The following is a 23,500-nucleotide window of genomic DNA, read 5'->3' as shown; positions in this document are numbered from 1 at the left end:
TTTTCTTTTTGCTTTGATTGGTTTCATTTCCACTTATGCTTTTTGGTCTCAGTCCTGCAAACTGACCCATGTGAGGGCCACATGTCTGCAGCAATTACCTGGATAGATTGTTTTGTTGGGATGGGAGGCAAGAACAAGAGTAACCCTATGGGCACTCCCTGCATAAAGCCAGTCCTTGAGAACTGCAGAGGGATGGTTCACTACTGAACAATAGTGATGGTTCACTTATAGCAGCAATCAATATATAAAGTTTTGCATGACTCCTCCAAAAGATCAGAAGAGGGAGGGAGGTATCTTCCTTTCCTGAAGAATCCTCCTAAGTAAGCTCAAAGCTGTATAATCTAAGAAGCTGAGACTGCAGCAGGGTAGGGTGGCTGTATGCAGAGATGCTGTAGATTAAACCAGTTTTTCAAATCTGACATCCTTAAAGTTTTTATTTTTCACTAGAAGATAAAGCACTTCCTCCTGTGTACACCAACATCATACACTGTACCATGCTCTGACCCCTGGACCATCAGCTCTTCTTTAGCCTATGTGATCCTTTAGCAAAGACACTTAGTGTCACAATATCACATTCCTGGGTCATCTTTTTGCTATCCTGCAAGCACTGGGTTCTTGGTTTCTCCTGTAGGTTTTCTTTTCCCTGATCTGTTCCCCCTTGAACAGTCTAGGTTGGGCTGAGATGCCTTAAAATGACAGATGAGTGGTGTCATGTGTCTCTGTGTGGGAGGACCTATTTTTTGCGGAGAGGATGGGTTTCCATTCTAAGAGTGCACAAGCAGAAACTTTTTTGTCTTCCTTTTGAGTTCTCATGAATACAGCTTTTCTTACCTCGTGCTTCTATTGGATCTCCTTGGATCCGTAATTCATTTTTAGAGGATGTAATTTTGATCTGGAACCCACCAGTGTCACACATCACAACTACACCTGTAAGAAGCAGCCAGCAGTGGGGTTTATGGGCAAGGGCAGGTCAGTGGGGCAGTGTGGCACTGCAGGGTTTGACAGCCAGCACTGCGTAAGGGAGCTGTGGAAATGGAAGAACACATTTGCTCTGTGGATGAGGGCACAGGGAATGTTGTTAGGTGGTTTGTTTCTGTGCTAAGCAGTCCACATCACAGTGGCCTTCAGGCTGTGGGAGCTTCTTACACACCCTCTCTTTAAGTTGTATACACTGTTGGAGGCTGCTTGTGGTGGTGGCATTTTCTGTATTTACTTTCATCTCACTAATTCCACTCCTTTTCTTCCAACACTGCATTAACGTATTTGGGAAAACAGCCTGGAATTCCATAAAAGAAATGCTGTGTTCTCAACACCAGATACAATCAGCTGCTGCACTGGGAGCAAGTTCATAGTTCAGATGTGCCACCCTCCTCAGTGCTATGTTGGGCAGAGGGCTTTTGGGGTGAGGAACAGGCTGAGGCACTTTCTACATGCTTCTAAAACTGGAATCCGCTCCTGAGAGGCTTGGCAGAGTGCCTCTGTAAAACAAAACTTTGTGTAACAGGATTTTGTAGGTAGATAAGTGTTAATAGCTGTGGTGTGGGTTAATGAAATGCTCTCCTGGATTTCATCACATTCTATATTATATGTCAGAGTCCGGTGCTGTCTGCCCAGGTTCTTTTAGCTATCCCACATGTGGAAGGGATAATGTTTAATTCCCCCTCTCCATGTGTGACTTGGGGAAGTATTCAGACCACCAGTTGATCCACTCAGCTGTTGGCAGCTCTTCATCTGAACCAAAGGCCACCCCTGGTCCCTGTTGTGCAGAGCTGAAGTCAGCTTACAGTGCCACAGCTGTGGTGTGTCACACCCCACAGCAAGGGACCTTGGCAGGCCTGACAGGTGGGGCTGGTGGGAGCTTCATAAAGTTCAACAAAGTACAAGGTCCTGCATCTGCACTGGGGCAATCCCAGACACACCTACAGGTTGGGTGGGGAAGGAATTGAGAGCAGCCCTGCAGAAAAAGACCTGGGGGTGATAGCTGAGGAAAAACTCAACATGAACTGGCAGTGAGCACCCACAGTCCAGAAACCAACCCTGTCCTGGCCTCCATTGAAAGGAACATGGGCAGCAGGTCCAAGGAGGAGGCTCCCCACCTCTACTCTGCTCTGGTGAGACCCCACCTGCAATGCTGTGTCCAGGTCTGGTGTCCCCCCCAATGTAAGAAGGATGTGGAATCATTGGAACAAGTCCAGAGAAGGGACACAACATTGACAAGAGGACTGGAGCACCTCGCCTTTGAAGACAGGCTGGGAAAGCTGTGGCTGTTCAGCCAGAAGAAAAGAAGAGTGTGGAGACCTCAGAGCACCTTCCGGAATCTGAAGGGGCTACAGGGAAGCTGGAGAAGAATTCTTTGTCTGGAACTGTAGTGACAGGACAAGGAGTGATAGGTACAAATGGAAAGGGGAAATTTAGGTTAGACAGGAAGAAATTTACTGTGAGGGTGGTGAGGCCCAGGCACAGGCTGTCCAGGAAGGTTGTGAATGCCCCATCTCTGGCAGTGTTCCAAGCAAGGTTGGATAAGGCCTTGAACAACCTGGTCTGGTGGGAGGTTCATCATCAGAACTAGATGATCTTTAATGTCCATTCCAACCTCTTAAAATTCTATGATTCCGTTATTCATCCCACACACACAACACTGATCTGCACTGAGCCTTCTCTCCTGCTAGGGGTTACAAAAATAACATATATGATATCAACACATTATATGAGATATGTGCACATATAGAGGTCCCCTGTACTGCCAACATCATTAGTTCTGCTGTGACAAAGGTTTGTGCCAAAAAGACAGTGCTACTGTGATGAGGCTGCTGGAGCTGGAGTTGTGACACCTGAGCTGACAGGGCTGGAGCAGGAATTTCTGCTCTCCACTGGAAAGACAAAGCACGTTGCTTCCCGAGGCATTTGCTAGAAAGCAGAGTGCCAAAAGGAGGTGCCCCTGTGCCACCTCTGTGCAGACATGGCCCATGACTGACGGGATACAGAGCTCACTCTGAGGACAGGTTCTTTTACTCGGCTGTGACTTGTGGTGTGAAAATGAACTGCCTTTGTTTTCCAGCTTGCTGATGTCAGGTAACATTTGCAAAAGCCAAATTCAGTACTGGCCTAGTTGTGACATCTCTTTTTTTTTCACTTCTCCAATGAAGTTACAAGTAGTTAAGTGCTAGTGGTTGCTCCATTTATAAGGAAGATCAGTAGAAGAAAGAAACGAATCAGTTTAGGAACACATACAAATCTCCTCCTACCCTTGCTGCAATGAAATATGAATTCCACAAGTATTTCCATGAAAATGCTAATTCTTGTTTGCTTCCTGTCAGGTCAGAGCTCCTTGTCAAAGGTAGGAGACCTGTGCCCTTTGCCTCTGTGCAGCAAAGCTGCTTTGTAGGTGATAAAAGTAGGGTCCACTCTGCCACAGAGCTGAGCTGATCCCGAGACTCCCTGGGAGAAAATCCTTCTCTCTGAGGTTACTCCTCTCTTCACACTGCTGCAAGTGTCATGTTTGACCAAACAAGGCTGACTTTTTTCAGGCACAGCTGGGCTTTCTCCCAGCTGTGAAAGGCTTTACTTTAAGCAATTGCACAAAACTGAGATATAGGGAAAATAGAATTGATGCTGAATGGGCAGGCAAAACTCTTTCCTGTTTTGCTGCTTTCTTCTCACATTCCACTTAGCACATAATTATGTAATTCTCATTATTTACAAAGTTTTATAGCAAAATTCAGATTTTAATTTTTTTTCTGTTATTTAAAAATTTGTTTTCAGTACAGAGCATTTTTTGGGATTATAATGGCATAATCTGCCAGAACAATGCACTGCTTCCTCTCTGTCAGCAGGTAGGTTCAGAGCAAGACTCTCTAACTGAACATAATAATAGAGTTTACCTGGCAAATCCCATATTTCTTTTCTGATTAATTTAAGGATGGATAAGACCTCAAATTGTTAAGAAATGCTTTTATGAAAAGGCTTTTGAATATTCTTCAGCTGTGAAGACAAAAGACACAACCCTGTGCTGCAGACTGGAACTCTATTTTTGGGGAGGTAAACTTGCTCATCCAGGGTTAGCCCCCTGCTAGATGGGAACAAAGAAACCACATCCCCCCAGCACCCTTGGCCCAGAACTCCAGTAAGATTAGAAAGGCAGGCAAGGGAAACCTGCAAATTTGTTCTTTCCTGAGAATGTGCACTCTTTTGCTGGCAGCCATGCAGGAAGGCAGCTGGCCTATCTAAATTAAGTACTGCACATAATGGAACATAAATTATTGCTGTTAACTCCGAAGCGATAACGTGGTTAGGGAGAACAAATTGCACAGAAGCAATATGGGGGGTTTTGCTTACTCTCAAAGGGATCTCAGTGGAGTAACCTCTGGAGCTAATGTTAGGTCTGGGAATTTTACAGGCACTAATAGGATTAGGCACATGACTTCCTTTTCAGTCTGATGGGAGTCAGTGTTTAATTCCCTTGGGTTTCTCAGAGATTTCAGCACAGGTTCAGAAGTGTCACCCAAACAATCAGTGCACCCAGATTTTCCCTTCTGTCTCCCCCAGACAAGGAGATTTGCTATTCCACCCATCAGAAGGGTAAAGGGCCTTGTACTTGTTGTGCAACCTGTGAGAAAACAGTACTCACTCCCACTCCAGATACAAAACAAAACATGGTAACTATATAGCACCTTTACAAAAATGAAATACCAGAATTTTGTTGTTCCACTTGCACGAGGAAACCTCATTTCTCAACAGCTCACTGAGGAGGGTTCAAACTTAGTTTTACTCAGCTTCAGTTTGGTGCTCAGGGCGAGGCTCTCAGTACCTTTTGTCTTCAGGCACAGCTGAAAGGGACTAACAGGGTGTTAAAAGTACTGAAGGTTTGTTTGCAGTGCTGCTACAGGACCTGGATCTGAGCAGCATCATCTGTTTAAAATATTTGCTGCTGTATTACTGGGGGGTCAGAGCAAGAATTGAGGAGATTTCATTGTCCTTTCTCTCCCATCAATTATGTATTTTGTTTTACAGCTGTCTCAGTAGCTTTATTCCTGAGAGCACCAGAGTCTAATAGGATCAAAGCCTGGAATAGAAGCCTGCAGTGAAAATATCCTCTGTGGACTGGATGTCTTTATGATCTCAAAACTTACATTATGCTGAGTCTCTGGTTGTTTATCTCTCCTCTTTCTCCATGAAATCACACATACCCTGTCAATTTAACCCTCTGAGAAGGTCCTGCTGTCATGGCAGGACACAAAAATAAAAATAAGCATTCTGAAGGGGAGGATTCTCATCAGAATATTTACTTCTATGCTTATTACGAATGGCTTTCTGGGCCTTTTCTTCAGACTTCATTATTCTTGTAGTACTTCAATTTTGCCACCTAGGGAGGACCTGCCTAAGATAAGCTTGCAAGGGAATCTAATTTCTAATTAATAATGCATTTTAATTTAACAACTAATAATTTTACATTCTAATTTGGAATTGAGCTTTCCCTTGATGAATGTAGAGAAGAGTATTTAAATAATGGTGTAATTCACTCTTAAGATTCTCTCCTTTCTTATTCCCATCAGTTTTACATTATCCCTTGGACATGTGTGAGCTCTTCCTCAGGGGTGTGATGGGCAGAGATTAAACAATCATCCTTAGACAATCCTTAGAATAGATCCTTATTGTGTAGAAAATTGAATTAAAAATGTTATGATCTTATTCTTACCAACTTCAGTACTCTTCAGAAGCTACTCCTAAGAAGGATGATAAATGAAGTAACAACCCAGAACTACTATATGTTTGCACAAAAGCATAATTAGCAAAGGTGTATTTTGATAATGTTTCCTGTAATGTGTTTTTAGAAGTGACCACACATCTATGTTTCTAATCGTGTAGTAAGTAAAAATTAATAGAAATGAATATATTCTGGAGGAAAGGGTTGTCAGTCCCCAGCTGAGAGAGTCCAGGTGCAGACTGCAGAGTACAGCTGATAAAAGAACAGTGAATTACCTTGTGAGCTGGGAGCAGGGAGCTCTCTGGCTGTGCACAGATTAAATAGACCGTGCTCTCTCCAGGCCCTCCTGGCAGGCCATGACAGGCTTGCTGTGTCTGCTGCTGAAATCTCCTTGCTGGTGGTGGTACCATAGCACCTGCACTTGAGTTGTGCATGGAAACATCCCATGGTGGTGTCCCTTTACTTCCCCCTTTTCTAAGGAACAGCCAGTGTTCAAATGTTTATCTTTCTGTGCTTCTAACTCCTCTCAGGACAGGGTAACTTTCCAGACAAACAACCCTTTTCTTCTAAGGTCTCCAGTCTCAAGAGGAAGTTCAGAATTATGTTGGTGTGACTGTCCTGGGAATCTACCTTGGGCTTCTGCCACTCATACCCATGGCATAAATGTGAATGAAACTCCTGACACAAACCTCTCTCATGAGTGAGAATTGATTTCCATTTTCACACAGTTTGAGCTGATGCTCTCATGAAGCTCCATGCTCAGCAGGGCTGGATAGCAGGGAAAAGGTGGGTGCTCAGGGAGCAGAGGCAGGTGATACAGAGAAATAGCATCCATTTCTCTAAAAACCAGGGAGAGTGCTGGATGCTCTCTGTTTGAATCTTGCTGTTCAAGACCTGCTAATTAGCCCTGTGCCTCCCTGCTGGCAGATGAAATGTTTCTGTTTTGCAGCTCAGGTCTATCCTGAAAATAGTCCAGAGCTGCAGGAACTCCTGGGGCTTGAGGGCCTTCTCTGCCTGCTGGCACCTGACCTTGTTTCTGCCCATACTGGCTGAAAAGTTGTTTGGATTTCAGGGAGCTGTGAAAGGCTCCAAGATCACAGCACTATTTTCTAGTTAGTGATTAACATGTTTGAGTGGCTTGGGAAATAGATCTAAATGACATGTTGGGGGAGAAGAAAAGGAGGCAAGGGCAGTGGTAGCTCAGCTGCAGATGGAATTCCTTTGGTCTTCAGAATTAGCTTGGAGTAAGGGCTGTCACATCTGCTTTTTCCTCTTCTTTCTTTTATGTGATTCTTTTATGTGGTACAGAGGGAGCAAGAGCAGTTGCTGACACCATTAAACATGTAACATTAACATCCTGGTAATGATGTTTATACTTTCCTACTCAAAAATTGACACCTTGAACTTGTTCCTCTTTACTGAGGTGGGTTGGCGTGCTTGTAACACACTCAGAACTTGATCTGAGTCCAAATGCCTTTCTCATGTCTGCAAGGTAGAGCTGCTCTGATAACTCAAAAGTGCTGCCTTTTTGTGGCATCCTCCCTGGATGAGTAGGATTGTAGAGAACTATTCAAAGCAAACTGTTTGGAGGAGGAGGAAAGTCTGTCTCAAGGGGTGCTGGAAGAAAGGCACTGCCAGAAAAGGAGGTTTCTTGGAGTCCCAGAAGGCACAGACTGATGTTGAAAAGGTTGTGAAGATTATGCTGGACAAATAGCAAGGTACTGATTCTCCCTTCCAGGCCAGCATCTCCTCCTTGCTCCAGCTGCTCTGCCCTGGCTTGCTGGCCAGTATTTCTGCAGACTCATTTCTTAAATATTTTCAGCATTTCGATGATTGCTCTCTTTTTCTCTCCCCTTCTAAAGGCTGTTCACTTTTTCTGGCCTTTCCTGAAGATCTTTAATTGCACATTTCAATTTTGAAATGGCTTTTCCCTCTGGTTTGTCTGTGGTCATTTACAGGTTTCACAACAGGGACACACAGCAGCTCTTCCACAATTACTGTCACCTTCTCTGCATTCCCATGTTTTCCTAACTCTGGTGATTGGCAACAGTTCACAAAACACATCAGATTCTGCTGCAGAAATCTATGGATGGAATGAAAATACTCTTGAATAGAGCTTCTATGGAAATAGGTTCCCCACGCTGGTTTTGTTGCTATAAAATACATTTCTGTCAATGATTCATTCCCAACAATATGAAATAAAAAGCCAAAATTTTGATCATTATGTACCACTAATGATTTGTGGCTGACATACTAATTCAAAAAGACAAGGTGGCTTTTGAAGTACTAATTTAAATAAAAGGAATTTACAATCTTAAAAAATTATTTTCCCAAATACAAAAATCTTCTAATTGTTTTTCTGTTTCTGCAGGTGGCTATGATTTCATGAAATTAGTTAATTAAAAATAGAATTCCCTCAGTTAAACTTTGTGTGCTTTTTTGGTGACAGTCAGTTTTCTGACTGCTGCCACAAGTCAAAGTGAAAACATAAAACTATACATTTGTTTCTCTCCTGACTCATTGAATAATTCTTCCTTTGGGGTAAAGTTTCCTTCACTAAATCTGTAAAACTTAGTTACAGTTATTATGTTGTTTTATCTTTAATCCCAAACACTGAATAGAGTGATTGTCATTTCAGTGGAAGCCCATGGACTTCAATATCCATTTGTCCCTAAAATATTAATTACCAAAAGTTTTAAAGGAAAATGTAAGAAATCCCTACAAGCAAAGACTTATCCTTTAACCTCACTGGAAAAATTTGTTTGAAGTTTCCCCAGAGGTGAAAGTTGATGCTTAACCTGAAAAGAGAGGCTTTCTCTAGAAATTCCTTCAGTTTTTCATTCCAAACCTTGCTACTGTTGAACGTTCAAATATTCATCTTCCCCATAAAGTTTCTCATCTGTAATCATTTTCAGGTCAGACAGAACATAAAACTTTGGTAAAAAAGCACATGTATTAGCTCTCTCCTACCACTGCACCCAGGACTGTCCATCTACAGGCTCAGTTTTCAGTAGTGGTGACAATATGTCAAAGTCTGGGTATTATTTCATTAATATCCCTGGCATAATCCTACACTACGTCATCGGAAGGGAACCAACATGATCTGTTAAATGAGATTGTTGTAAAAACAAGCAGACCTGGACACTCTTCTCCTCCAGCAAGTAGGCTGGGATAGGCAAGAGATTGTGAGGGGAGTTTGCTGGGCCAGCTGACCCCAGCTGGCCAAAGGGCTTTTCCTTACATACAATACAGTGCCATAAAGTCAAGGTCACCAGTAAAAACTGGGACAGAGAAAGGAAAACTTCTGGCTCCCAAGGTGGCTCCTGCTTGGAGAATGGCTGCTCTGCATGTGGAAGGTGGTGAGTGATTGCCTTTGCTTCATTTCTGTCTCTTTCCCTCACCTAATAAACCGTTTTTATCTCAAACCATGTGGTTTCCCATTCCTGTTTTTCTTCTTTTCTTCCCCAGTCCTGCTGGGGATGGGAGAGTGAGTGTTTGTGTGGCTGCTGGCCAGGCTCAACCCACTACATCCAGCAGGAAATGTTATAGAGTGTAGTCAGACATAGAGAATATAAAGATAAAATTGTTCATGGCAAATCTTTACTTGGATTTTATATGAATGAGAGGATACAATAAATTAATGACTGCTATTACTAGCAAATCCTGGGATCCTAGGATCTACCATGATACCCCTGGGCCCTGGTTATCTTACAGACAGTCAGGAAACACTGGAGAAGAGGAATCAAATTGTCCTGTGGACACTGCTGGTTTTGTCTTCATCCTGACTGAAACCTGGCACAAGAATTTTACTTTCCTCCTATCAAACCCTCGCCTGCTGGTGATCATTTCCTTTCATCAACACCATTCTTTCTGTTTTTCTTTTCTCTCCCTGCCTCCCCAAAATAGGATGGTTGTCATAATTTTGAAACTCAGCAGGAACATTTTCAAATGTGGATTTTCCCCTGTAATGGACACTGCATCAAAACATAAGGCAATTAGGGATACACTTAAAGTGCTTTCCTTTCATCTTCCTGCTGCTTAAATATTTGAAAGAAATTCACCAAGAGTTGTCCCAGTAGAGACCTGAAGACTGACATCACATTTTAGGATTTAATGTCATAACAAAGAGCCAGGATTTAATTAACCTTCTTGCTCTTTAGGAGACCTGAGACATGGGATCCAGTTCCTCAGAAAACCACTGCAGCTTCTCTTGCAGTTACTGAGCTCATTAATCTCTGTGATATGGTTCTTAAGGCTACAGCTATGTTTCATTTTGATCAAGTGCCAAGTATTTTACAATGAAATTCCTTGTCCTGCCTTGCAGAGCACATCATTTAAACAAACCAGTAACAGAAGAGAAGCAAGGGAAAAAAGAAAGAAATGGAAATTCAGGAGCAGAAAAAGATGTGGGATATGCTGACTTACTCTGTTTGCCTGACACCTGTGCCACTGGGTTTGTGCATACAAAATATGATAGAAGAGGATAGTGAGAAATTTAACCCTTGGTTTACATTAACCACCACATAGTATATACAAACAACACCTCTGAAACCAGTTTCTTCTTCTGAAACAATTCCCACCTTTCAAGTCAGACTTCATTCCTCCTCTAGGAGGGAGAGTTCCCAAAAGCCACAGGAACTGCCCATGAAGCTAGCCTAACCCAAACCCAGCCAGGTACTGATGGGACTGCCTGGTGGCAGTGGCTACTGGGTGTATAAATCTCTAAGTCATCAATAAGAAGAAACGTCACAGAAGAACAACTGCAAAATTTGATGGGAGAAAATTTTGAATTGTGTATGGTAACTTATAAATGCTATTGCAGAGAGAAGCTGTGAACTGAGAGAGAAGTAACAAGGCTGCACGATCAGAATGCACAGACAAAGTGAAAGCTGGAAGAAGAGACACCAGCTCCTGCTAATTACAATTAATGAAGTGCAGTTGAACCAAGTGAGAGTGATGTGCAGAGTCTGGCTGTGGAAATGTAACGAGTTTATGTGCCCTGTTTTGGGAGAGAGTCTATTTTTCTGAGGCTGTTTTTCCTGCTAGAGCCCTGTTCCTGTAAACACCCCAGAGTGTTGATGGTGTTTGCTATGGCCCTGCTCCATCAGCACACCTCTGCTCTGTGCAGGGGCCAGGCTGTGGAGAAAAGAAAGGCTGGTGTGCCCTTCTGTCCACACTGACCTGAAATCCACAGGAAAATGAGATGCACAGACTTGGAAAGCAGGAAACTCTTCCTGGTTTAGTAATACACAAGCAGTCTTTCCATCCAGTCATACAAATGCCTCTTAGATTAATCTGCTCCTTTATACTGTGCCTCAAAGTCAAGATCCATCCCAGAGGTGACCTACTTGGGCACTAAGCCTGTGGCTGGAATAGAAATGATCATGCTGATACGTAAAAGCACTTGTACAGGCTCTGCCTGGCCATGAACTACCTCAAATTCAGCTCCTCCTCTCTTACTGACTCCTCATTCAAAGTGCAGGCATCATTCTGCCCTGCTAATGTGGCAACAGAAAAGTTTTAGGCACCTGATACCCAGCAATCTGAAATGGTGAAGAGAATTTGCTTGGCTAAAGAGACTGATTGGTAGGCAAGAATTAAATTTTATCTTGCCATGCATGAGAGGTTGAAAAATTGGAGTGAACTGTAGCACCACAGTGGCCTGGTGTCTCTAATGATTATGTTTTGTGGACACAAAACTAATATTCATTTAAGATATGTAATGATTTCTAGTAGAGGCAGAGAGTATTTTAGCTGGTGTAAAGGTAAAAGGAAAAGCAAAATTCCAGTTACCCTTCAAGTGGTCCCTTTTCCTCTTTTCCCAGAAGGAAAATTCCATCCATTCATTTCAAAATGCAAGGTAGAACCAGAAAACTGTCGAAGTCCCAATTTGCAAATGCTTATTTATTTTTTTCTGTGTAGTAGTTTGCTAGAAAAGATCTACCTCTCCCATCAGAGACCAGTCTATTTCATTCTCTGTCAAACTGACTTTCAAGTATTTTTGGCAATTACACAGCTGAGACATAATGAGAAGTTGTTTTCCTGAGTCTTCTTGCCTGTATTAGTCTGTCTTTTTTTGGGAGGGAGAAGATGGTTCAGGAATAAACCACAAATAGAGATGTATTTGCTTCACTTGCTATCAAAAACAGCAAGCAGGGCTAGGACAGGGCTTTTCTTTTTGCTGGTTTGTTTGTTTTTAGAAACAGCTATACTGCAACATAAAAACTAGAGAGGAAATTTAATTATCAAATTCTATAGAGAACAAAATGTTAATCCCAATGAACTATTGGCTTTAGCTCTAATCTCTGAGAAAAGGGGATAAATACATTTGACCTGGGTTTACTTGTTTCCCTACCTGTGCTGTTCAGAACCATTTGACAGATGTACAAAATCACTTTGTGCATCTGAGTTACTTTGGAATTTACTGGGAGGAATTTATAATTTCTTATGAGTGCATAACGAGTGTTTTTTCTTTTCTGTTTCAGTGAATAATTTTTGCCACACACCTATCACTTATACTGTAAAATAGTGTTTGTGTTGACATTTAAAAATATAATTGTACCATGATATGTCTTGACTCTCACAGCACTAAAAAATGTTTGTGTTCAACTGCTCACCTAAACCTGAAAATCAGATTAAAAAATTTTATTGTGCCATATAAAATTCTTAAAATTTGACTGTGCCAAGGAAACAACTTACAATCAAGGTGAAAGCAAATTTATGTGCAAATGTTGGTGAAAACACTCAAATAGGAAACAACCAATAATCCCCCCAGTAAAATGGTAGAGATTAAACTGGGAGCATCAGCAGTATTAAGGGATGAAATATGTTACACGGACACTGTAATTATTTTTGAATCAACTTTTTAAGTCCAGAAAATAGGGTTAAGGTTTTACTGAAAGAAAATTCTAAACAAATTGACTTCTATTAATATTAGAACACCCAAACCACCTGAGCACAATGTCACTGTGCAATAAAGAGCTATGATTAATTCACAGATTACTTATAGTCCTACCTGAGGTTACATTTGGCTTTACACGTTTGCAGTGTTTTCCATTTTTTACTCCTTATGGTAGGTTACTTTCAATATGTTCTTCTAGATCTTACTTTTATTTGAGAAAGTGCAAACCCTTTAAGTTTAGGATTCTTTATTCTGAAGAAACTGCAGATGACCCAGGTGAACAGCAGATTAATTTAAAAGAAAGGAATAGCATCTCAGTCTAAAGTAAAACAAGGGTCAATTTTATGGCTCTAATATCACTAATTAGACCCAACAGAAGTGTAATGGGGTGTTATTATCTCTATGCATTTAAAACCCTACATTATAAACCATTAAACTTCAAGGGCCATATTCACTTTTATATTTAAAGTCAGTGGAAAACATGATCCCTGATGCACTTACTCCCACTGAACTAGCCGTGAACAGCCATGGGAATGACACATCAGGCAGCTGCCCACGAAGTCCACCAAAGCCTCACAGAAGCCCTGCAACGAATTTAAATAAGAGTCATTTTAATAAAGAGCATGTTTTTTATGAGGAGAGCCTGTGGGAGCAGGGCCTGTTTAGTTCACAGAAGGCTGAGAAGGGATCTCATCCATACATATAAATCAGGAGGGCGCCAAGAGGATGGTGCCAGACTCTTCAGTGCTGTCCAGCGGCAGGACAAGGAGCAATGGGCATAAACTAAAACAAGAGAAGTTTCACCCCTACACAAGGAGGAACTTATTTCCATTGAGGCTGGCAGAGCTCTGGACCAGCTGCCCAGGGAGCGTGTGGAGTCTCGCTGCCTGGAGACATTCCAGACCCATCTGGACGCGTTCCTGTGTCACCTGCTCTGGGCGACCTTGCCTGGGCAGAAGGATGGACTGAGTGATCTCCGGAGGTCACTGAGTGCTCTCCAGAGGTCACACCAACCCCGACCATTCCGCGATTCACGCCGGCTGTCACCGGCCAGGGCGGCACGGGGGCTCTGCCCCTCAGGCGCTTCGGGCGCTCCCTCAGGGGCAGCCCCGCCCCGGTCCCCGCGGCTGCCGGGGGCCGCAGGCCGGGACCCCCCATCCCGTCCCCGGGCCGCGCTTCCCCTTCATTCCCCGCCGCATTCCCCCTTTTCCGGGTTCCCCGGCGGCGGCGCTCCCCGGAAGCGGTAATGCCTGCCCGGTGATCCAGGAAGCGGATGAGCCTCTCCCGCCCGCCTTCCCCTCCGGAGCGGCGCTGCGGGCTGAAAGGAATGTCCCGTCCGGTCCCAGCCCCCCGGCGGTGTTTCCATGGCGCCGGGCGGGCGGGGGAGCCGGGGCTGACGACCCCGCCCGCTCATGGACCCCGCCGAGGAGGAGGAGGGCAGGGAGAAGCCCCCCGTGATCTACACCATGGAGAACAAGCCCATCGTGACCTGTGAGTGTCCCCGCCGCTGTCGGGGCTGGGGGTCCGGCCGGTGCCCCCTGCGGGCCCGGGGGGAGGGAGGAGCCGCTGGCTGGTTTTGGGGGGGTCCCGCAGCTCCGGGTGGGGACAGGGCACCTGCAAAAAGGGATCTGGTGGCGGGGTTTGCCTCTTCGCTTCTCCCCCCATTTCTGATAGCAGTGGGCAAACTTGGGGTTGTTTCTGTAGTAAATACCAAGCCGAATGTTGTGCTCAGAGGTGTTGAGGGGAAGAGGGTAAAATGTGAGAATAAATCGTGAACCCCAAACTTCCTGCCAGCGAGCTTTGTGTGGCTTTGCTGGTGCTAAGAGAAGTTGTGAGGAGGCATCCTCTGCGGCGATCCCCACTGATGCCTTCCCACTGACATTATACTTTAATCTTTAGGTGCTTTGCTTCCATCCCTGAGAGGGTTTAGTTAAACAAAACAGGATGTTCCTGCTTCCAGCTGTGAATTAGTTCTTTCAGGTGTCAGAGACAGGCAGGTGGTCCTGATGTAAAACGTGATCCCTCCTGCTCTTGCAGATGTAGAGGGGTGCTCTCAAAGATCGCTTAAAACAAGCACGTGGACTAGGCTGGGCCTTGGGAAGCGTTTCTGTAGGGATCAAGCACTGGAAGAGGCTCCTGTCTAAGTCTGTCCCAAGTCTGTCAGTGTCTAAGAGATATTTGGACAGTCCCCTTAACGTGCTGTAACTTTTGGTCAGCCCTGAAGTGGTCGTGTAGTTGGACCAGATGATCCTGGTAGGTTCCTTCCAACTGGAATAGTCTTTTTTATTCTAACTACACCCATAATGTTGATAATAAGAAGGTAAAGTGAATGAGATCATAGAGAATTCTGCTTTTTCTTTTTTAACAAAACGTAGCCAGTAGCTGGTCTTAGTCAGAAATATCTTTAGTAATGATGTAACAAAATACATATTTGCACTTTATCACTAGAACACTGGGAATGCTTTATGTGCCTGTGAAATAGAAACTTGTTTCACAGTTGTGTTGTCGTATTATGGAGTAAGCATTTATTGGTGATTAAGGTCTTAGACCTTAGAAAAAGTATCCAGCTGTAACCTTGTAGCTGTATAATTGTGGAACTCTGTGTGTATATATTTTGTCCAGACTATTTTATAAATGTGCTTTTTTTCTGTCTTAAACTTTTTTCCTTTTTTTGAATGCAGTTTATAAGCTGAAGTGAACAGGATCTGTACTGAATCTTCTCTACTCACCTATTTCAAGAATTTTGAAATCCATTTCACCTCAGATTTAAAGTCAGAGAAAATGTGCATATCAGAAACATTCGGAGGATATAGTTTGCTGGTGTTAATGCTACTGTTCAGGCTGGGGATGCTTGCTTTTTAGATTTTCTGGCTTTATGTGTATTTAGCATTGGAGAGTCTCCATGTGTGTGGTGGGGGGACTTGGTGGTGCAGGTCAGTCTTCACTGTCCCTGTATGATTTAAGTAACATTTTAGTCTGTTGAACTACACAAAGTTTTACCTCAGGGTAAAACCTAGTTTTTTTTTGTTAATGGGTGCTGAAAAGAGCTCTGGTATCTTTGTACAAGGGAATTCTCAAACTTCCAAACATGAAATTTGACCAGATTTCAGTCAAGCCCAGTTGTCTGATATTGAAAACAATATTAATTTTGTGTGGTGAGTGAGCATGCATTGCGATTGTAAAATGTTTTGTTCTTATCCCCATCCAGTATGGTAGCAGCAGACTTACAAATGAGACAGGATTTGAGCATTACCTGTCACTCCTGGACTGAGGGAATAATTCTATTGCCCTGGACAAGAACAACAGTAATATCTTTACTGGTGTGGACTGGAGTGGCTTGGTCTGAGACAGCCTAATTCAGGAGTTAAAGTTAATTCAGCAAAAGTGCTCAGAGATTACTTCTCTGGTGAATGTAGTAAGGGTGACTTGCTACATTTTAAACCAAAATATTTTATTTCAATGGGGAATGCATTTTACTGTAACTGCTTTAGTTTCTCTTCTCTGTTCAGAGAAGTGGAGTACTTAGAGACTCCAGTATTTCAAATAAGTGCATCCACCAATAATGACTTGGTTGAAGGGAAGCTCCTCTAAGCGTTATATTGCCAGAGATTTATGGAGAGGTGAGGCTTGGCCTTCCAGAGAAAGGATTGACTAGGTGTTGGTTTGTTGCAAAACACATTAAAAGCCATGGTATTAGAAACTGCTCAACCAACACAGTTTATCTTTTGTCTGTGGTTCCAGTTTCAGGCAGTTGGAGTTGTCTGGGATGTGCTCCACCCAGGAGGGGCACATGGAGTAAAACAGACCTGTGAGAGGATGGCTGGGTTCTGATTATGTGAAGTAAGAGTGAAGGTTAAGTGAGGGTGCTTTTCAGAACAGAACTATTTCCTTTTGCTACAAGATTCAGATTAATCTCTGTCAGGTAAACTTTTGTATCATGAAATAACTCCTATTAACTCTTAGGGTTTGTTCTTAATAAGAGAGAACTGAAGAGGGAGTTTAGTTCATAGCGAAACTTCTTTTCAACACTGTGCATACCAGAGTTGTTTTGTAAACAAATATTTTTACCAACTTGAAATAAATTTGAGAATGCTCTGAAAGGAATGCTTCTTTGGTAGAGAGAGCTATGCTTTCAAATCTATGAGTTAGTCTGTATTGTAGCAGTAGTTATTTGCTATATTGGCACAACCCTGAATTCAGCACCCTGTGTACAGGCTCTGGCCTATGGGAAAAAATGGCAGGTTCCACGTGTCTTGGACATCTGATGCCAGTTGCAAATGCAGTTTTTGTCAGCACTTCTTTCATGTTAGTGGTGTAACTTGATTATTTTGCCCTCAGAAGCTGTGTGTAAGTGAATTAGCTGTGTTTTTATTGTGTTTGCATCACTGGAAACGCCTGTAGTTTTAACAGAGAGTTTTTAGATTCATAGAATTCTGCAAGGCATGGCAAACTTCTGGAGACCCTTTCTCTAGGCATACAGACAATCATATTTTCCAAGTGTGGAAAAAGTAGTATATTCACAGAAAGTTTGTGTTCCTTTATACATTTTCTCTTTTCTCAGTATGGCAGCACCCCTGAGTGTTAAATCACTCTTGTCAGGTAGGACTGAGTGCGGTGATGACTCAATTCCAAATTAATTTGAGCCATATTTTTTACACTGACAGTCTTACTAGATTGCAGAGCCACTAGGGAGTTTCGCTGTCCAGCTATGGTTGTGCACTCTCTCATGTTACTTTGTGAACTCTCAACTCATTTGTAGCAATTTATCTGCATTGCTACCAGACCTGGTAAGCTTACAAAGTGTTTTGAGTCATTTTACAGCTTTCTCACTGCTGTAGAAGGATTATTTTTAGCATCATTAATTTTTTTTGGGTTTTTTTGCAGAGGCAAGTTGAGTGTTTGCATCAAACATCTTGAACTTGAGTAGTTTCTGTAAAATGTTGACTTTACAAAATCTCTAACCCAGTGCAGCTTGCTTTCCTAGGAAACCTAAACAATGTTGTTTCCTTCTCAGGAATCCTATCTGAAACTTTGAGGAAGTCTTTGGAGCTTCAATATAATGTTGTCCCACATATATATCAGCTAAAGAACTCATCCTTATGTAGCTGATTTGCACTTAAATTATTAGCTCTATCCATATGAAGAGGGGGCTGAAGACTAAAAGCAATTTTGCAAAATGAAGTAATTATTAGGTTTTTCAGAGCTTTCCTAAAAAGCTGTTCTTTTGTAATTATCTTCACGCAGTTGTGGAATATTCCATTATCAGCTGGTAGTATCTGTTTATATTGTCTTCTGTCTGTTCATAGTGTGTGTTTGCATGTTTGCTCTCACTGTCAATAATCTGTTTTAGCACAATGGACTTTATATATAATCGTTGGAGAGAATGGTATGCATCATTTTTATCTGGTCCATGTTCAGAATGTGCTGTGATACAGCAGCCAAAAAACCATCAGCAAATGCTTTGTAGGCCCAAGAAAAACCTGCAAAATGTTTGCAATTATCTACAGTAGGAACAGAAAGATTAATAAAAGTAAGGGGTGGGGAGGGAAAGGGAAGAATTTTGCATCTTTTTGTGGTGAAAATAAATACTTACAGTTAAGAATATTGTTCTGGGACTAGAGGAGCTTGATTCAAAAGTTCTTCTGTTACTAGTAGATTGATGTAATAAAAAAATATGCCAGGAAGAAGCAGGATGTAGCCCAAGTGATTAGAATGTTTTGCTGCTAGTGAGACCACTTAACAACTATATCCTATAAATTCATCTTCCCTGTTCTCAACCAGAACTCCTGCCTGCATTGTAAGTCATCACTGTTGTGTAGCTGATACATTATTCTGTGCTTAAATATTTGATTACATTTGTCATGAGAAGAAGTGGCATATACTTGTTAGTTTTAACCTGTTTTACAGATTCAGAATTGCAGAAGTGGAGTTTTGCTAAAAGGATTTTCTTCTAGTGAATCGGCTGTGGTTTTTATATAGCAATTCAGCTGTGTTGTGTTTTGGTTTTTAGACCTCTTTTGAATATGAATTTTTAAAAGCTGTAAACATAAAAACCTCACCAAAACTTCAGGTAGATCCACTTCTTACACGCTAGTGATTTAAGAAAAAAGATTAGTAGTAGAACTTCTTACTAGTGAAAAAGTAAGTGGGGTCAGAAAGGTTAGCTGTGAGTGATACTTAGGGATAAAACCCAAACAAAACTACACCAAAGTGTAGTCTTGGCTCTGCATTCTTTTAAAGGTATTCAAAGCCTTTTATCTCAGTTGACTGGGCTTGTCACTGGTATCAAAGGAAAATATTTGTCTTCTTTAGTCATGTGACCTCAGGAGTTTTTGTTTTAAACTGCTTGTGTAGTTAGTGGGTTAGGATAATTTCCTCTAGAGGAAAAAAAAATTCAATGTGATGTATTTAGATACTATAGTGACAAGGCCTCTAAGCATCTAAGAAGTTTGGAAACTGTTAGGAAAAAGTATATTATTGGGGATTTTGGTGGTTTTAGGCAGGCATGAACCTAAAAAATGTCCTAAGAGGAAAGGGAAGAAGGCTGCACTGGTTTGATCTACCAGAATGTCAGGAAGAAAGACAAGGAGGAAAGAATCACAGAATTGTTTGGATTGGAAAAGACTTTAAAGATTGTCCTGTCCCAAACCCCTGCCATGGGCAGGGACACCTTCCACTCTCCCAGGATGCTCCAAGCCCCATCCAGCCTGACCTTGAACTCTTCCCAGGGATCCAGGGGCAGCCACAGCTTCTCTGGGCACCCTCACCACCCTCACATGGAAGAATTTCATCCTGATGTCTAAATCTACCCTCTTCCAGCCTAAAGCCATTGCCCCTTGTTCTGTCACTCCTGGCCGTTGTACAAAGTCCCTCTCCAGCTCTCTTGGAGGCCCTTTAGGCACTGGAATGGGCTCTAAGGTCTCTTCTCCAGGCTGAACAAGCCCCTCTCTCAGCCTCTCTCCATAGCAGAGGTGCCCCAGCACTCCGAGCATCTTCCTGTCCCTCTTCTGGTCCCACTCCAGCTGGTTTATGTCGCTCTCATGTTGGGGACCCTGGGGCTGGAGGCAGCTCTGCAGGTGGGGTCTCACCTGAGTGGGGCAGAATCCCCCCCTCCCCTGCTGCCCACGGTGCTTTGGATGCAGCCCTGGACAATTTTGGCTTTCTGGCCTGGCCATGTTGAGCTCCTCCTCAACCAACACCCCCAGTTCCCTCTCCTCAGGGCTGCTCTTGATGCATCCTCCACCCATGTGAAGTGTTTGGATAAGTGCCAAAGGCCCTACCCTTTGAACTTTGTCATGTAGAAAGGAAGGAAACAGGTGCTTTGTTCTTCTCTTTCTCCTGGGGTATTTATTTTTAACATATATGACTTGAACATTGCTGCTTTAATTGTTGTGTGTTACCACTCCATGTGCAGAAGCACCCTGAACTGGGTGTGGTATCTCTGAAAGAGTCACTGTGTTCTTTCTGTATTTGTGGGGTGTCTGTTGACATCCAGGTGGGGAGTAGATTAATTCAGACATACAACGTTTAAAAGCTGAGGTAGGTGTTCCAAGAGCCTATCAGACTCTAATGTTGCTCCCTAGTTATCATCTCTGTGGGGTATTTTGGTCTTATTTGCCTGTAGGTTCTGAAAGATGAAAACCCTTCTCTGAAGGCTTCTTGATTTTAATTATGATAGGATTCCAGAATTACTTTCCCTTCCCATATATACACATATATATCCTTCCTTGTCCCTTTCAGTTGTGTCTGATAATCATTTACACTCTGGCCCCATTACTGACACCACAGAATGGTACTGACAGTCATATAATGGTTTGGCTTGGGTCTTAGTGTTGAGACCAACCCACTGAAATGAATTTGAATTGATATAGTTATTTTATTTTTTTTTTTCCAAAACACCTCAACCAAAAACCCTCCTCACCAGCTTGCAAAAAATGACAAGTCCTACCACAAAATATTTGAAGCAGTTCTCAGACTTTTGTGCAGACTTTTTGGGTTTGCTTTAAGTTTGAATTCTAGGGTTACTTGGGGTTTTGGAATGTTTAATTTTAAATTCATAGAATTCAGACAGATACAAGCAAAAATTCCTGTAGTGGTGTTGTTTCTATTTTCTCCTTTATTTCTTCTGTATTTTCCATCTTATTCCCCCTCCCCACCCCTTTTTTTTTTAAATATTTTGGAAAGTAGATCATAGATACAACAACTACTGAGGCATCAGAGGCATCTATATAGAGAAGAGAATGAGACTTCTGCCATGCTGGAGGTCTCTTGAGCCGTAGGAATCTTGCTCAACACCACTCCAGAAATAGTGATATTTTGGGACTTCCTGTTCTGTTCTTTGTGCAGGTTGTGCTCTTGCCTCTGTGCTGTGCTGCCTCCCCTCCCTCCCTGCAGCCCAGTAGCACCCAGTTCACAATTGATTGTGCATCTGGCCAGTCTGACAGCCCTTACAATTCCTGTAAGGAATTGTACTTACTGGTATCAGTGCTAGTCCCGTGTCAGTGCTGTGCTGGTGTTGCCTGCTGATAACTTCATTTTAGTGTTCTTGGCTTGATCAGCTCAAACATGCTGATTACAGTAGGTACAGGGTCCAGATGAGCAGAACATGAAATGTTGCAGCCCTTTGGGTGTTGGAAATACGTGGTAGCAGCTTTGGTCTGTGTTCAAAGACAGCCAATGTATTTCACATTGAAGGTCTGTTCTCACTTTTCTTCTAATCCTAGAGGACTGTGTTGCCTTGATCATAAAACACATTCTTACGTGTTTTTGATATGCCCTCAAAACCAATGCAGGAGGAAAAGCTGACTGGTTTTAAAATGAATGTACCTGTTTTAAGCTGATAATGTGATGTGTCTGTCTGAATAGCAGGGTGCTTGCACATTATCCTTTAGTTCCTCTGTATCCAGTAGTAGTCCTTTTTACTTAAGATGTTGAATTCTGGAATATTTTTGTGGCATACGTTGAATTTTTAGGTGCAGTGTATAAAAATTTCTTTGTTATACTCCAGAGATAAAATGTGTGGCGTGTTCTTTCCAGCAGATTTGGAGCTCACAGGCTCTCGTTTTGATGTGGTCATCGTGCTGCTGCTAAGTCACTAAGCCATGTTTCACTCTCTGTGGGCAGTAATGAGTTGCAAATCAATAGACTGTTCTCAGTTTGGCTCACAGAGGTGTAGCTTGGTATAAAACAGCATTAATACTATGACTAACATTTGTTTCAGTATTCATTCAGGGCATTTGTTTGTGGTCTTAAATAGCATGTGGTATGGTACACTTAATTCAGATGGCATGAAGGTGAAGGATCAAGCATAAGGTACTTTTCTGGAGAAACAGGGGTGAAGTACTAATTGTTTTTGTTTTGTTTTTTAGCTGTTATTCAGCAATGCAATATCATAAAATAGCTAATGTGGCCAGGCATCACAAGAGCCGTTTTTGCTTGTTCTTGCACTTAATCAGATTTTTAAACATTAATTTTTTAATATACTTTCTTGTGTGGTGATAGAATTGTGCTAGTGCTGGTAATCAAAATGCTGTATGTGAGAATAATAGTATATATGAGAAAATTGGGGAAAGAGAGTGGACTAGAAAAGGATTTCTAAGATGAACTAAAGAATGCTAAAGGAGGGTGGAGGCAATGCCTGGATGTGAGATTGGGGGGTGGGAGGGAGAAGAAAGGATGTCAGGTACTTCTTGAGCTGCAGCTTCCAGTTCCACAGGAAGGTGAGAAGATCTTCCTGTTCTGGTGTGCAGGATGATGGTGAAAAGGAAAACCACCAGGAAATAGCAGAATTGCTATAAGGCTGTTAAAATCTTAATTAATGTCTTATCCTTTTCATATCCTCCCTAAACCTAAGAGAATTTAAGAAATATTGTTAAAAGGTTACTGGTAATATATTTTTTTCATGTGGTAAACACTGCATTTTGTTCTGACTTGTATATAAGTAGCTCCTGCAGTGGTGTTGTGTTTAATGTATTGTTTGGGACCTGCACTGTGTTAACAGACCTCGTGTTTCTGAAGAACAGCATGGTAGTCAGGGAGGTGTTTTGTATTAACAACAGCCCAGATAATGAGGAGAGAGGAATCATATCCAGTAAAACACAGAACAGGTGCTAAACCAGATTTTCTCAGTGTAGGCCCAGCTACAGAATTATGGGAACCACTCTCTACCCAGTCTTCTGTTTTGGGAAGTTTAAATCCTGGAATATTTTTAAATATACTTTTTTTTTTTTTTTTTTTAACCAATGACTTCAGCTAAGAAGCTGTTTGTTTTGGTTTTGGAGTTGGACCAGCTTTATGATACTCTCTTTGGTATATGGATTATGTGGCTCTGTGGAAAATCACAATAGGAAGTTTGTAACAGTGTCTGCTTGAAAGTGTTGTATTAGGTCTTGAGAGTGATTAAAAGAACTCTAGTTCAGTGCTGGACTCCAGCTTCCACGTAGCAGACAAAATTAACTGTTCTTAATAACAGCAGACCATTAGTAGAATAGCAGATAATATACATTTTGTAATTTGCACATGCTAATATATTAATGTCTTTCATTTTCAGGTGCTGGAGATCAGAATTTATTTACTTCCTTGTATCCTACACTTTCTCAGCAGCTTCCTAGAGAACCCATGGAATGGAGGAGGTAAACTTAAATTTTATTCTGTGATTCTGTTTCAATGTGTGGTTTTGACCTGGGTAAATGTGTATTTGTTGTGTTCTGAGGAGCTTTTACCATAAATTGAGTTGAACACAGGAACTGACTCGGAGAAATTGGAGAAATTAGATAATCAAAGTGAATGTTGTGCACTTCAGGATGATCTTTTCAACCCTTCAACTTTGCCTAAAGAAAAATGATAGTAATGCTGTGTTTCTCTTCCTGATTTTGTGGTTTGTGGGTTTGTCTTGG

At 42.2% G+C, this 23,500-nt stretch overlaps 1 protein-coding gene across 1 annotated transcript in view; it reads left to right on the top strand.

The window, feature by feature from the left end:
* The first annotated feature begins 13,935 nt into the window (after positions 1–13,935).
* TRAPPC10 (trafficking protein particle complex subunit 10) overlaps positions 13,936–23,500 on the top strand; it is a 37,433-nt gene continuing 27,868 nt past the window's right edge. Inside the window, exons 1-2 of the mRNA XM_041399847.1 lie at positions 13,936–14,096; positions 23,155–23,236. Of these exons, the coding sequence (XP_041255781.1) occupies positions 14,018–14,096; positions 23,155–23,236 (161 nt within the window). The 5' untranslated portion in view covers positions 13,936–14,017. The remainder of the gene's footprint in view (positions 14,097–23,154; positions 23,237–23,500) is intronic.

This window comes from Onychostruthus taczanowskii, unplaced genomic scaffold, assembly GCF_017590055.1.
Source record: "Onychostruthus taczanowskii isolate IOZ18803 unplaced genomic scaffold, ASM1759005v1 scaffold17, whole genome shotgun sequence".
Classification (NCBI taxonomy): domain Eukaryota; kingdom Metazoa; phylum Chordata; class Aves; order Passeriformes; family Passeridae; genus Onychostruthus; species Onychostruthus taczanowskii.
Note: the sequence above shows the minus strand (reverse complement) of the source record. Positions and strands in the feature narration are given on the sequence as shown.